Source organism: Phalacrocorax aristotelis, chromosome 1 (assembly GCF_949628215.1).
Source record: "Phalacrocorax aristotelis chromosome 1, bGulAri2.1, whole genome shotgun sequence".
Classification (NCBI taxonomy): Eukaryota; Metazoa; Chordata; class Aves; order Suliformes; family Phalacrocoracidae; genus Phalacrocorax; species Phalacrocorax aristotelis.
This window is the reverse complement of record NC_134276.1, coordinates 94,178,416-94,191,978: the sequence shown is the minus strand read 5'-3', so window position 1 is coordinate 94,191,978 and position 13,563 is coordinate 94,178,416. Positions and strand designations below refer to the sequence as shown.

The 13,563-nt window shown below is 40.8% G+C and overlaps 1 protein-coding gene across 1 annotated transcript in view; it reads right to left on the bottom strand.

Annotated features, from left to right (window-relative positions):
• The window catches only part of LANCL3 (LanC like family member 3), a 34,082-nt gene that overhangs the window by 1,089 nt on the left and 19,430 nt on the right, over positions 1 to 13,563 (bottom strand). The window contains exons 2-4 of the mRNA XM_075097935.1: positions 3,507 to 3,630; positions 2,210 to 2,407; positions 254 to 461 (exon numbers count right to left, since the gene is read on the bottom strand). Coding sequence (XP_074954036.1) covers positions 254 to 461; positions 2,210 to 2,407; positions 3,507 to 3,630 — 530 coding nt within the window. The remainder of the gene's footprint in view (positions 1 to 253; positions 462 to 2,209; positions 2,408 to 3,506; positions 3,631 to 13,563) is intronic.

Below are 13,563 nucleotides of genomic sequence, written 5' to 3'. Positions count from 1 at the left end.
GTGTGGGCTCACAGGCAGGGAGGGAGCGAGCCCGGGAGAACCTGATGCTTCTCCGACCACAGGCAGCCTGGATGCAGGACTGCAGGGCTCCCCGCAGAGCGTGCCTGCCCCACAACTCACAGGCAGAATTGCACCTGAGGTTTAAACACTCAGGTTACATCAGAGGGTGGTGATCACAGACTCTGAGCAGCTTTATAAGTGTTCTTGAAACTTCCCGGTATTCCCCTGAATCCCAAAAGGCAGGAACGCTAACCTTTGCGCCCTGTAAATGTATTTTGAGTTTCCGGTGAGCCTATACAGCAGCAGGAACACATAAGCGCTACCGGCCACTCCGTGACATATTCCAGGTCCCTTCTTCAACAGGCCTTTCTGCCAAGTTAGCTCTCCACAGCGGATGCAAGTGTCCAGATATTGAGGCTTCTTGGAAACCAAGTAAGCTTTGGCAAACAGGTATGCAATGCCTGGGAAAACAGCAGTGAGATTGTCTTGTGTGATAAGTAGGCCAAGTGTTTCGTAGAACGCATAAGAACATAAAGATTAATACACCACTAAAAAAAACGCAGTCTTGTGCTCTGCACATGTCAGCGTTACATATCTATATGCTACATATGGAGGGGGGAGTACCTGGTATGCTAAAAAGCATACAGTAAGATGTACTTATCCAGCTCCTGTGACAACACCACTTTCCATCTTTTCAATGCATTATTGAATTTCAGGGTTTACTCTAACATTTCTAGTCTCTCACCAATTTAAAACAGTAGTCACATTTTTGCCTTTAAAACAGTAAACTCTCAGCACTGTCTTCTACTGGTTTCAAATCCCCATTCACCTCACCTATTTATGCTGACGGAAACACGAGGATGGGCAAGATAATTTCTTACACTGGCAACAGATACAATTTTTACTGAATGAGAAAAATAAATTTGCCTTTTTTTTCCAGTGGGGCCCATGCTGCTTTATTCTAGTTATAAACAGTTATGCATACTAACATCTGTTAAAAAAAAAAAAAAAAGCTATTTGGCTTATCTTTAGCGGGGATTCAAATAAATTAATCATAATCTTCAACAGAGCACTGCACAGCTCCATTCATGGTAACCTTAAAACAATGCATATGACACATAACCAAATCAAGCACCTAAGGAAATGTTTAGAGTAGCTCACTTGTGGTCTGAATATAATGATACACTGAAGTAACTGAAAAATGTTTTTGTAAACTACGTGTGCGTTGTTACCCAAGACCAGTGATGGATAAAGAATTTTCTGCGGAAGAACAACAGCAATTAATGCTTTTACATGTCTCTAAATGTTTCCTAAAGTAACTTCTTTATGCTGGCAAAAAGGGGTGCTAATTATAATGTACTCTTTGTAATTTAAATAGAGCACCTTTAAAAGCAATGCCCCAATGTTCGTGGACATTCTTTAATAAAAGTAAGTTTTTCTGTTACCTTCTAGGTTCATGCTGCCAAGCCAGTATGACTAGTTAGCAACAAAATTCTGCCTGAGGGTAAAAAAGCAATTTCAATATACACCATTACTTGCCGAAATTGCTAATGTATAGGATTAGATTCTGAACTGATGGGCATCAGCCCTACCTCATGAACCCAAACTAAGGACTGATTCTCTTCCCTTTGAAAAGCAGTTTTATATGGGTGACTCTCAGAAAAAATGCCCCTTGCTAGTACAAACTCCCCTTCACATGAAAATACTTTGGTCAAATTTATGCATTGTCCATGTGATAAGTACAGCTTGAACTTTGATTCTGATGGGGGTGGGAGGAAGCTATTCTGAAAGCCTTCCCAAAACTCACAGATGTGTCTGTATCTGTGTTCTATCACATACTATTTCTTTGTCCAGCCATATGCTGCCTTTTGACTCAGCTGTACCATTCTTTGATGTCTTGTCACAAAAGGGAGGAAGCACGGAAAACATACAGTTCAGGATCACCCAAATTCTTTCAGCCGTGATCACCCATGCTTTTAAGACAGGAAATACACCTACCCTTCCAGCTGTTAAAAAATAAATAAACCACTCAGTAATAAATAAAACACTCTTAACTGGAAAAAAAGCGCCTGAATATTTTGCTTGTATCTCATAAAACATCAAAAGCAGTGAAATTGAAGCTGAGATTATTTTCTACTTGGAATCACGTAACATGGGAAAAGCAATGTGATCGGCATCTGGCTACTCAAAGCATCAATGGGAAAAGAACCTGGAGCTCCATGACACCAGTGTACAAGCTCATTCTCCCGCTCGATTGTCTCTCCCAGCTCAGGAGGCCAGTTGCTGTTCTGTTCTTGGTCCATAAGAAAATCAACACTCTGCCACACAAGCTCCTGATCTGCTGGCTGCAGGTACTCATAATAGGAAAGCAACATCTGAAGGATTGATGAAAGCCCATGTGCTGCACCTGTAAAGAACAGAAACAGTCAAATTAGAGGATAGGTTTAGACCCTACCTCCATTGCATGGCAATTTTCCCTTGGGACTAATTTCCTTGTCAAGTGCAAGGCTCTTTCATCTTCTTTATGCATATTACAATAGTGCTTGGGATAAAAGCATTCTAGGTGCATGACACAATGATTTGTTACTACTGCTGTCACTTCCAGTTCCCTTAGCTATGCAAAAATACAGATGAACTTTTTCTGCTCTCACTGTGATATGACTGAAGCTCAGTGCATTAAGTTAAACTGAACCTAAACCAAATACTGATTCAGGTTATTCTTCTTGACACGCTATTGAATCTGGAGCATTATTCTTAACTCTTCGTTGAACACAAATTGAAACTGGACCATAAATGGTATTCCCAGTTACTGACTGACAGCGTCAGTCACCTAAAACCTGAATTTCAGTGCAAGAATTGTCGATACCTGCCAGGGACTGTGGAGCGGCACCACGCAGTGACTTCACCCTCTGCTCCCCTGCCACAGAGCTCAATAACATCTGCAAACCAATCTCATGATTTCTGCAGTGATATTGTGCCTTGAGGACTCCCACTAGGGACCTGCTCAATGACCTTTCACCACTGCGTCGGATGAGGGGCGGCTAAGCTGCTCACAATGGGTAGGAGCTGACCATAAGCTTGAGTTGCACTGCTATGGCCAAAACACGCTCTGCAAGTCCCTATGTGGCAACAGCAGCTAACAGGTAACATCCCCTGAGAGTTGTCTCTGGTAATCTTCTCCACACAGGCACGGGCACCTCACTGCCTCCATCTGGGAAGGGCAGATTCAGAAGGGCAGCGCAGAAAGGAGGAGAGGGAATGAAGCTGCTGCCTGCTGCTCCCCTGGTGCAGCCCAGGCACCTCCTGCGCTCCCCAGCATGAGGCAGCATCGGTCCTTCCCTCCAGCTCCTCAGTCCCACTTAGTGGTTTTAGGAGGCTGGATGGTCCCAACTCAAGTCAGAAGAAATCCCACACTGTAGGTTTTATGTATTTCATTTCTGAAGTGTCTACTGGCTCAGCATCTACACACAGCATCACTTTCAGAGCTGTTGGCGTGTTTTACTCACCAAGATACTCTGTTCCATAGTAGGAATACATGAGTGGGAATGGTTTCCTCTTCTTCACTGCATACTGCTTTCCTGATTCCAGTATGGCCAGGCAAATTGATTTTATTTGTGCTGGGGTCAGCACCTAAACAGAAACATCAAAACAAACACCAAGTCTATTAGAATAATTTTCTTTTTTAGACATTTTTCAGGACTCTGCTATCTTGCTGGCACACAAGACAAAGTACTGCCTTTAATCTTATGAACATGCTGTAATATACATCCTTATGAAGAGTTCCTTACATAAACCAGCACATTTACATAATGTTTCTGAAAAAACAGAGTTTCATCCCATCTCAGGAAAGTGATTGTCAAATCTTTAGCTGCACAGATGAGGTGAAAAGAGGTTCACTAAGAGCTCCTGCTTTTCCATCCCAGAGATCCATCAGCCTGATGGAAGCTGACACCAAGCACCAGGAAGCTGCAGAACAACAGCCTCCAGAAAGGAGGAGGAGACATTGGAAGTCAAAGGAAAACAGACCTACAGAAGTAGTAAATGTTACAGGCTTTATTGGGACATACTGAGCTAGACAGATTTTTCTGACAATATCAAAAAGAGGAAGCAAGGAAGAGGTTACTGCATTTTACTGAAAATCAATACCACATATATTGGTTCAGAAACATCTCAGTAAAAGAATCAGGCCTTCTTACTTCAAGCAAATGCTAAGAAAAGTGAAGTGCAAGACAGGCTTCTATGAAGAGAGACTAGCTGTGTTTATGGAACTTTATCACCATGAACAGGTCAACACTGCCTTTAATGCAATCCTAAGAAATGACTAATACCTTCCTTGTAGTGGTGTCAAAAGTAAGATTGACAGATTCTACATTTCACCAGACATGAACTTTTCCATGTTACTGACCTAAAGCATTCAGTGAGGAATCAGTTCTACAGGTTTTGACTACAGCTCTAACGATATGCAATTCACCTCAACCATCAGCGATTTCCTCTGCGTCGGCCACACCTGTATGTCACTGACCAATACCTAGGTCATTAAAATAATTCAGTTGAAGTCGTGTTTTGGCTTTCGGGGAAAGCCTGTATGGCAGCTGTACTTTGCAAAAAAAAATAATTAAACTTATGAAAAGAGAGCTGAGAGAAAAAAGGCAATATGAGGCAGAAAAAAGGCTGTAGAAATACCCTTGACAGGACAAACAGTAATCCTTAAAATTAATTGGAAGATCGTGCCTTTAAAATGTTTCTGAACACATTTGGGTTTGCTATAATTTGTATTATCATAGGATTTACAATTCTTCAAGTTTAAAAAATACTGTTAGCTTTAAGTATGGAGGCAACATCTGTTATCAACTACATTCATTTGACATGTAAACGATGCTACGGATAATTAATGTCACTTAGAACATGACTGAAAACTAATGGCTGAAAAAATCTGGGTTGTCTATCTTACCTTGCTCCCTGATAACAAGGCATTTTATTACAGCTGCTCCAAATGACTATGATATTTGTACAACCTGGAGAACAGTCTACTTCCGATCTTAATTATTGTTCTTTAGTGTTACTGCAGTAGAAGTAAATAAGCCGTTAACATCTGGAGTCTTCACTAATTTCCAGTCATTTTTAAATGAATTGTTATAGCTTCACTGAATTTAAAGAAACGGTTTAAATCCTAAGCAAACGAGGATATCGGAGACGCAGTGAGACACACCGCGTTCTCTCCAGAGCTCTCACTTCACTGTCCTGCAGTTCGGGACCTAGTCCTCCAAATCCTATACTTTGTAAAAGGATTAGTAAGTAAGGTAACCCTTTAAAGATAAATGGGAAGGATAAGCTCTCCTAGTTGTAATTCTGGAACGCAAAGGCACGCTGATTAGAAAAATCATAATCAGTTCATTTTCTGTATGCAGTGGTTCCTTTACTTAATAAATCAATTGGCTTTCAATACAAACCATGTTTTGCTAAGCATATTTTTATGTTCAGTGTGTTTATTTTTAAAATTGAATTGACTATTTTAAAATGCTGATTGTGTATTTAAAATGGATTTAAACTTCTACCCAAATCCAGCCTTGCACAATGCTGCAGAAGTATCAGCTAGCAAGAAATGCATTGTTCACCATTTTCTAATACAAAGTAAGCGTAAAAAGTCAAACACTTAAGGACTATGATTACTTAAGTGTACAGATAGTATACTCTTTCGGCTGGCATAATGAAATATGCTGCTGAAAATCACCTCTTTTTCAGAATGCAAAAAAGCCCACATGCAAAATCAGATGAAAAATTAGTATTTAAAATTATTATTACAAAGGATGGTAGACATCAACCCATCTTGACCCACTTCCACATTACCAAAGAAAATGGAAAAGAAGATAACCTGGTTATCTTGAAAACAAACTTCTCTCTGGCCACTGAGACTGACCTGCACGCTTAAGGCAGGTAGGAGATGTGTCCTAACTAATAGCTAAATAGACAATTTTTGTGCTGACTCCAGATATCTCTTACCAAGTGTCTCCATCCACAGTCATTGTAGGGCTGCTGCCTGTTTTCAAAACTCTTAAATATGAAGGATTTGAATTTGATCCTTATTTCAGGAAATGGTTGGCTGGAACAGAGACCCTCACTTACCATCATTATTCGTGGCCTTCCAAAGGTTGAATGATCAGAGATCACATTAAAGATCTCTATCAGCTTGCTACATTTTATTTCAACTAAATCCATGTTAAAACCTTCTCCGATTTCTTTACCTTGCCAAGAAATAAAATCTGTGGCTAGTCTCTGGATGCTCCCTCACAACATCTTTAATAAAACAGTTAAAAGCTTATGACCAAAACAACAATAATAGAATGCATTAATCATAATCACAGATGGTGTAGCCATGGTTCTCCAAAGTTCATTTTCATTTCAGTGCAGTCACAATGCCTCCTTGCCCCTGGGAATTACTGAAGCAATATGTTTAATTAGGGATGGCAAAGAAACAGTCTGATCGTCCCAAAGGCTTTGAAAGGATAAACTGCATATTGATATCATGTCCTCTGGTGAAAGCTGTCAGAGGCTTTGATGAAGAATAAAGTCAATATGAGAATACGCTACCCAGAAAAAGATTTCATGCTTGAGATAGCCACATTTTTTGAGAAACTTCTTGAATGTCATTTAATACGAGCTGGCTAGACAGTAGGTAATATTATTCTTTATCATGCCAGTACTTAGCCAAAAGACTACTGACACTAAGAGATATATTGCTGGTGGTTTAATATTTCAGCTAACTCTTTTTGTATTTTTAAAGACACCACAACCTATCCTATTGCATTAGAAGTGTTCATTTTAGTCCCCTCACTAGACCAAAGTTTGGAATACATGCATTCCGCATTTCCTCTGCAATTTCCATATCAATTGGTTGGTGGAGTTCTTTATTTCTGTTTTAAATCATTGTCCAGTGATGCTGTGCACTGTTAAATAACTGTTCCACTCACACTGGTAACAGCTGCGTTCCCATATGCCTTTTACTTTAAGCACAATACTTAAGCAGGGCTAGAATACTTACTATTTGTATTACTGCCTGTGCCTAGAAGCCCTACTAACAGTAAAAAAAAAAGTAAGTGTGATTGTTTCTAAAGTCTCTCATTTTTTCTCTTGTGCCACTGCAGACAGCATGCCTTCTCCCATTAAGGCACTCCACATACTTGTGAATTATTTAAGGCAGGTACTTTATTCAGTAAATCCCTGTTAAAAGTCATCAAGGAAGTGCTACGTCTACAGCAATCACAGGATATCATCATTTTTTGTTGTTAGCAGTTTTTCTCAACCTGAGATTGTTTAGTTGGAGGTAAATAATTCCACAACTCCTTTTAATCTGCTAAGACAGATTTCATAATAGACTGGTTATGACAATGCTAGGCCCTAGATATGTTTTCAAAACTGTAGACAGAAATCTTGACCTTGAGCATTAGGCAGAAAGAGGCAGGACTAGCTCTTCTTTGCTCTGATTACAATAACACTTTCAGCACTTCATCATTCCTCTGAATGCTGGCTGCAAGCCCCTTGGTTCATGATTTGCCTTTTGAAAACCACTGCATACTGTATTGAGTATATTTGAGGACTGTAAGCTTTTAATTCTTTTAAAAGATCTGTATTTATTTTCTTAGAGCTCTTTCCTGTATGTAAGTAACAGAAGGCATTACTAAATGCTAAGTATCATTATCTTTTTGTAGGTGGATCAGTACTTCTGGGAGGTAATAGCTACACTTATATTACTGTGGAAAAAGACTTCTTCTATGCAGATAAAAAATTTAATATGCACCTAACACATCAAACCTCTGTCACACTTCGAAAAATCCATTTACATTGATTTAATCATACGCTTTTTCTGATGCTGTAGAAAGTGTCAAAAATAAGCTGAAAAAATGGGTCAGTCTACAAACAACATAACAGGAGCTTTGCCGTTACCCTCCTATGCTGGAAGCCCAGCAGAGGGAGCTTGTGAATTAGTTAAAATACTCAAAAATGCTGTAAAAAAAACCATACACGTCTCTGTTCAGCAGGACAGCTGACTCAAGCAGAAGGATGTTGGAGCTAACTTGGTGATTTAATGATGCCTTACTGCACTGCGTGATGTTTAAGTTCCCTCCTTAAGCCTGAACTTTTTTTACCAAAGATAGCGGCCAGGATTGTTCCGGGACCTTTCCATGCACTGTCATGGCAGGCTTTTTTTCCCTTCAGATGTTGCTAACACCTGAAGCCACAGAAGAGTACAGGTACAAAGACAGAGGGTCTGCCTCCCACTAGTGATATTCCAGTTCGATTGATGTACCTCTCCTGCAGCACAGTGGGAAACCCAGCTCCAAGTGCACAGCTGTCTGCTTTCCTTATGAGCAGCGTCAAGTACATACTTCTTTAAAAAAACATACATATTTTTTTAAATCTCCTGAAAACTTTGTTCAAGGAATTGGATTAGTTCCTGAAGTGCTACCAATACTGTTGCTAATGCAGCACCACAAATAGTACTTTCTAGAGAGCATACTTTCCCAAATTTCTCATATTAATATGACTACATGACAGTGTGTGTAGGCTCAGCACAACTACTAACGTGATTGTGTCAGTTCATTGGAAAATGGTATTTGACTGTAATCTTGAGTAAAACAGACTCCTATAAATCCCATTGGTATTGCTTGTTTTTAACAAGTGAATTTGGGGTTTTTTGAGGCTTGCTCTTTGCCTCAGCAGCATGGAAACAGCAACGTCAGTCCTGTCCCGTTTCATGGGTCACTAATCATGAGTCCAGTTAGAAACCGAAGGCTGCATTTATTCCTGATGAATCAGATTACTGGTAAAGAAGACAATACAGCACTTTTGTTATTGCTAACAGAGTATGAAATTTCCACAGGTCTCCCTTGCCAGGACTGTGTAGCACTAAATCCATCAAATTCTGCTGTTAAACCTGTCCTTCAGAAGGGGAAAAATTTCAGACATGGATGCAAATGAAGTGTTGCAGAAAAGGATGGAGCACAACTGTTACTGTACTAGGAGGCTGTCTGAGAGCAGCTGGTGCTGCTACATAGTTGGTCAAATGCAAGGAGCACCTCTCTTCTTTGTGTCTCAACTTAAACACTGGGGAGTTTCAAGTCAAAAACAGCAATCGGCCTTTCTTCAAGCTCCCCCTATCCTGGGTCAATGGAGAGGGAAAACATGAGTTTCTCCAGTTACACTCTTCTTCTTTCCTATCTACCTCCCCCCACAATTAATGACAGGCCCCAACATCTCTCACGCAGCTGCACCAGGTCTGGCTGGATACAGCTACTGAGTTCTAATATAGTGGCTCTCCTGGGTCTTGGGAAGGAAACAAAAGGTCACCCTCTTTACTTGAAGAAAGTAGGGAAAGCACAACCCCCTGCTCTCTGCTGCTGGAGAACTGAAGCAGGAAGGATGTCAAGGAAGAGATCTAAGAGCAGGGCAGTTCAGATAACCAGCATGGCTGAGAAGGTGTCAGTCTGCCTATTGAGAGCTTAGGTGCTGTTCAGCTGAAGGTGGCTGGTGAACAGCAAAGACAGCAGGGAATTGCTCAGGAGGACAAGTCCTGTCACGGAGGACGTGATACCCTGGGATGCACTCCTGTGTTACGGCTTTCAGATGACAGCTGTCTGCACCCCAGCTGCATGTTCTCTTCTGCCTAGTAGAGGGTTAGAGTTACCACAGAGCACAGAGAGCCAACAATTTAATTTCAAGCATCTCTCCCTAGAATTGCACCCAAATTCAAGAATATGAATTGAAAAGCATGTTTAAAAACAGTTAAAAATATAAGATTTGTAAATTAACTGAGAAACAAACCCAGCACTCCTTAGAGAGGCTTTTTTCTACATTACAGAATCATACCCCAACTTTTTCAACAAACAAGTAAAATTCTTCTTTTTTTCCCATTATTTTTCACCAGCCTCATAATGCATGGCTGAGCCATTCTGGGGGCACAGACCCTGAGAACTGGACATAAAGGATCTATTGGTGATCACCTTTCTATGATCCAAATCCTTGTCTGGAGCTCCTGTGTGTCAACAACTCCTCCACCAGATGTTGGAGCAGTTTATGACAGCTGCAAATGAGTCAGAGATTAGTGCTGCACAGATACTGCTTTCCTTCCACCTATGCTCCCCACACAGGTAGGAGGAAGATTATTCATGTAAAAATGAATCCCTCTTCATCTGTGGGAAATCCTTTGACTCTGTTTAGTCTCAGTCAGAAAGTACATCAGTACACAAATCCCGTAGTTCGCTTATGCCAAAACTGCAGCGCAAAGCTGTCATTTCCTGATGGGAGATCTATCCTTCTGCATTCTAGCTACATATCCCTGACAATTCTGCGTTATGATGATAAACATCTTCCAAGCTGGGCACCTTGCACTCTGGTATGAGTAACAGACAGCCCAGTGTGTTGTAGCTGTGCTGCCCCAGGATCCCATCACATTTTTTACACTAGTAAGCAAGGAACATCTGCTCTGCCTGTGCATTTTGGATCACCTTACTTCCCCTTAACAGCAGGTCTGCTGGTTCATTGGAAGTGAATCCATGCCTTCATCTGTTCCACAGCAATTTCTTGTTGTAGCAAAGATGCCACGGTGCTTGAACTGGTTGATGGGTGCAACCTATGCAGAGGCATGAGACGTACTATCCGTTCGTCCCGCTCCAGAGCTGCAGGGAACAGGATTCATGAAACAGCCTTTGCAAAAGATAAAAACTTTGTAACATGGATGAGCGAGCCTCCCCAAACATTACAGCAACCGTGGCAGTGCCTTTAGTTTGAACTCAGAAATTATGCAAGACCAGTTTAATTGGGCACTACCATTTGCTACCAGGAGCTCAGGCAGACCACTCCTTGGAAAAATGAATTTGCTAGTGTTTGTACACACCTGCAGGTCAACATGAGATGGCAGAACTCGATCTCAAGTCAATCAGTAAAGGTTTTTCACAGGGAGGCTGACTTAGGCTTAGAGTTCTACAAATGAAAACAGCAACTGAATCTAGAAATCAAATAAAGTTGGTTAGCCATATTTTAAGATGTCCTGAAGGTATCCAGAAACAACTGACACTTTCATTCCTTCATTCCTTTACTTCATCTGGAAAGGAGAGCACTCAGCATCTGACAGGGCACTGATCTAACAAAAAGTAACGTGTTTACTTCTGAGGAGTATAAATGTGCAAAGAAAAGCGTTCATGCTAGGACCTCTGAAGATTATGAATCTGTCGTGGTTCAGCCTCAGTCGGCAACTAAACACCACGCAGCCGCTCGCTCACTCCCCCCACCCCTGTGGGATGGGGGAGAGAATAGGAAGAGCAAAAGCAAAAAAACAACTTGTGGATTGAGATAAAAACACTTTAATAATTATAATATAATTATAATTATAATTATAATTATTATAGTAATAAAAATACTGATAATATAATAAAAAGGAAAAGGGAAAAAAGACCAGAAACAGAATACAACTGCTCACCACCTGCCGACCGACGCTGCCCGTCCCCAACCCGCAATTGCTGCCTCCCTCCCCAGGCCAGCTCCTCCGAGTTACCATACTGGGCATGACGTTACATGATATGGAATATCCCTTTGGCCAGTTTGAATCCGATCTCTTGGCTGTGCCCCCTCCCCTCCCAGCTTCTTGTGCACCCGGTAGAGCACGGGAAGCTGGAAAAGTCCTTCGCTAGTACAAGCCCTACCCAGCAACAACCAGAACATTGGTGTGTTATCAACATTGTTTTCATGCTAAGTCCAAAGCACAGCACTATGCCAGCTGCAGTGAAGAAAATTAACTCTATCCCAGCTAAAACCATGACAGAATCATGCTGCTGATGACTTAATGAAGACATAGTTAATTTTGAAGGTGCCACTAAACAGAGAATTTAAATCAGGCACTGGAAACACTATTGCAAGGGGTAAGAGGAAATGAAGACATCTCTGGTTCATCTCCAAAATTTAAGCTCTGAGAAACTTAGTCTAGTTTTCTATGGGAAACTTCAAACTGATGTTTGGTTAAGATAAAGGGACAAGAGCACTGTATATCACTTCATAGACCTGACTTAACAAAACTGTTGTTACGAACAGCAACAAGGGCTGGCTAGCTCTCATATTCCTCCTCTGGGCTGGGAAGGGCCAGCTGAGTGCTACATTGCAAAAGGTGTCACAAAACAGAGACGGGTTGGCGTAATGGGCCCTGGGAGTGAGGAAAAGTGGGTAAAGACAGAGAGAGAGAAAGACCGAGAGAGAAAGACTGAAAGAGTTCCTGCGCCCCGTAGGCTATGTTAGCTAGCTGTGTCCGAAGAGAATGGTCTACATCCAAATTCAGTCTGGTACTGGCCTGGAGAAAACAGCCAGCAGTTTGCATATACCATATTTGGATGATTAAATGTTCTTCTACTGTACCCTTCACCCATCTTCATGCTGCAATTGTATATACCATTAAAGCTTCACTTGTTTCAACAACAGTAATTATGTTCTTCATGTGTGATCACCAAAAAAGATTAGTAAAACTGAAAGATTACACTGAAAGCAACTATGTAATACAATAAATCAAAAGTATAGGATGGGGACAAAGAAAGATTGATTGCTAGTTCCTTGACAGTATCTCTCAGGATGTCCACAGTTCAACTCATCTTAAGTAATACTGTCATCTTAATCACTCAGAGTGATGGAAAAGGAAAAGAGACTTTTCAGTCTCATGCAGGTTTTTTTTTTCAATTTGTCAAAGTCATTTCACCTATTAGAACATTCATATGGCTTTTAATATCAAAGTCTTCATTGTCCTGAATGAGTCTTGACTTGGGGGGTTTTACTCCTCACAAGTATTCTGTAAGAAATGCTGGAAGTTTTACCAATTAGCGTACTATCAAACATAGATATAAAAATGAAGTAATTTCATGACCCCCAGGAATGGAGCGCAATAATTCAGTTAGTAACAAGGTCAATAAACTAGGGTTTCTATGCCATGTAATTATTCTTGTAAATTCTTGTAATTCCATGTCTTGCCAAGACCACCATGGGGCTGGCTCATCTCTCTGTGTTGAGACCAGTAATAACTTTGTTTGAGGTAGTAGCCTTTGAAGATTGAGACTACAGGAATATAGCTTACTTGACAGAGTAAAATGCTGACCTTGCTTGCAGAAGCTGAGCAGAGAACCTAATAGACACAGCTGAGCAAACACCAAACTCTTCAAGGATTGATCGTGCTCTCATTTTAGTCAGTTTGGAGGGAAGTAACTAGCAGATGCATTATTGTTCATTGCTCTACACCAATGTGGAGTGCCTGACTTATATGCAATAAGAATATATAGGTTTTTTTCATAATTTTTTCTTTAATTCAAGGCTGTATACAATCTATGCCTCTATTGAATAAAGCTGCATTTATAAGCACTGGAACTCCTAGAAGAATTTTGCTTCATGTCAACAAATATTCTTAAAGAGATTGCTTCCTGTGACGAGCTTGGCAATATACTGTCTTCCATATCTCAGTAAAAGAGGATTAAAAATTTCGGTTGAGGTATGAGTCACCACTCACTCCCCTGCAGCTAGAATTCCAGAGAATGGTTT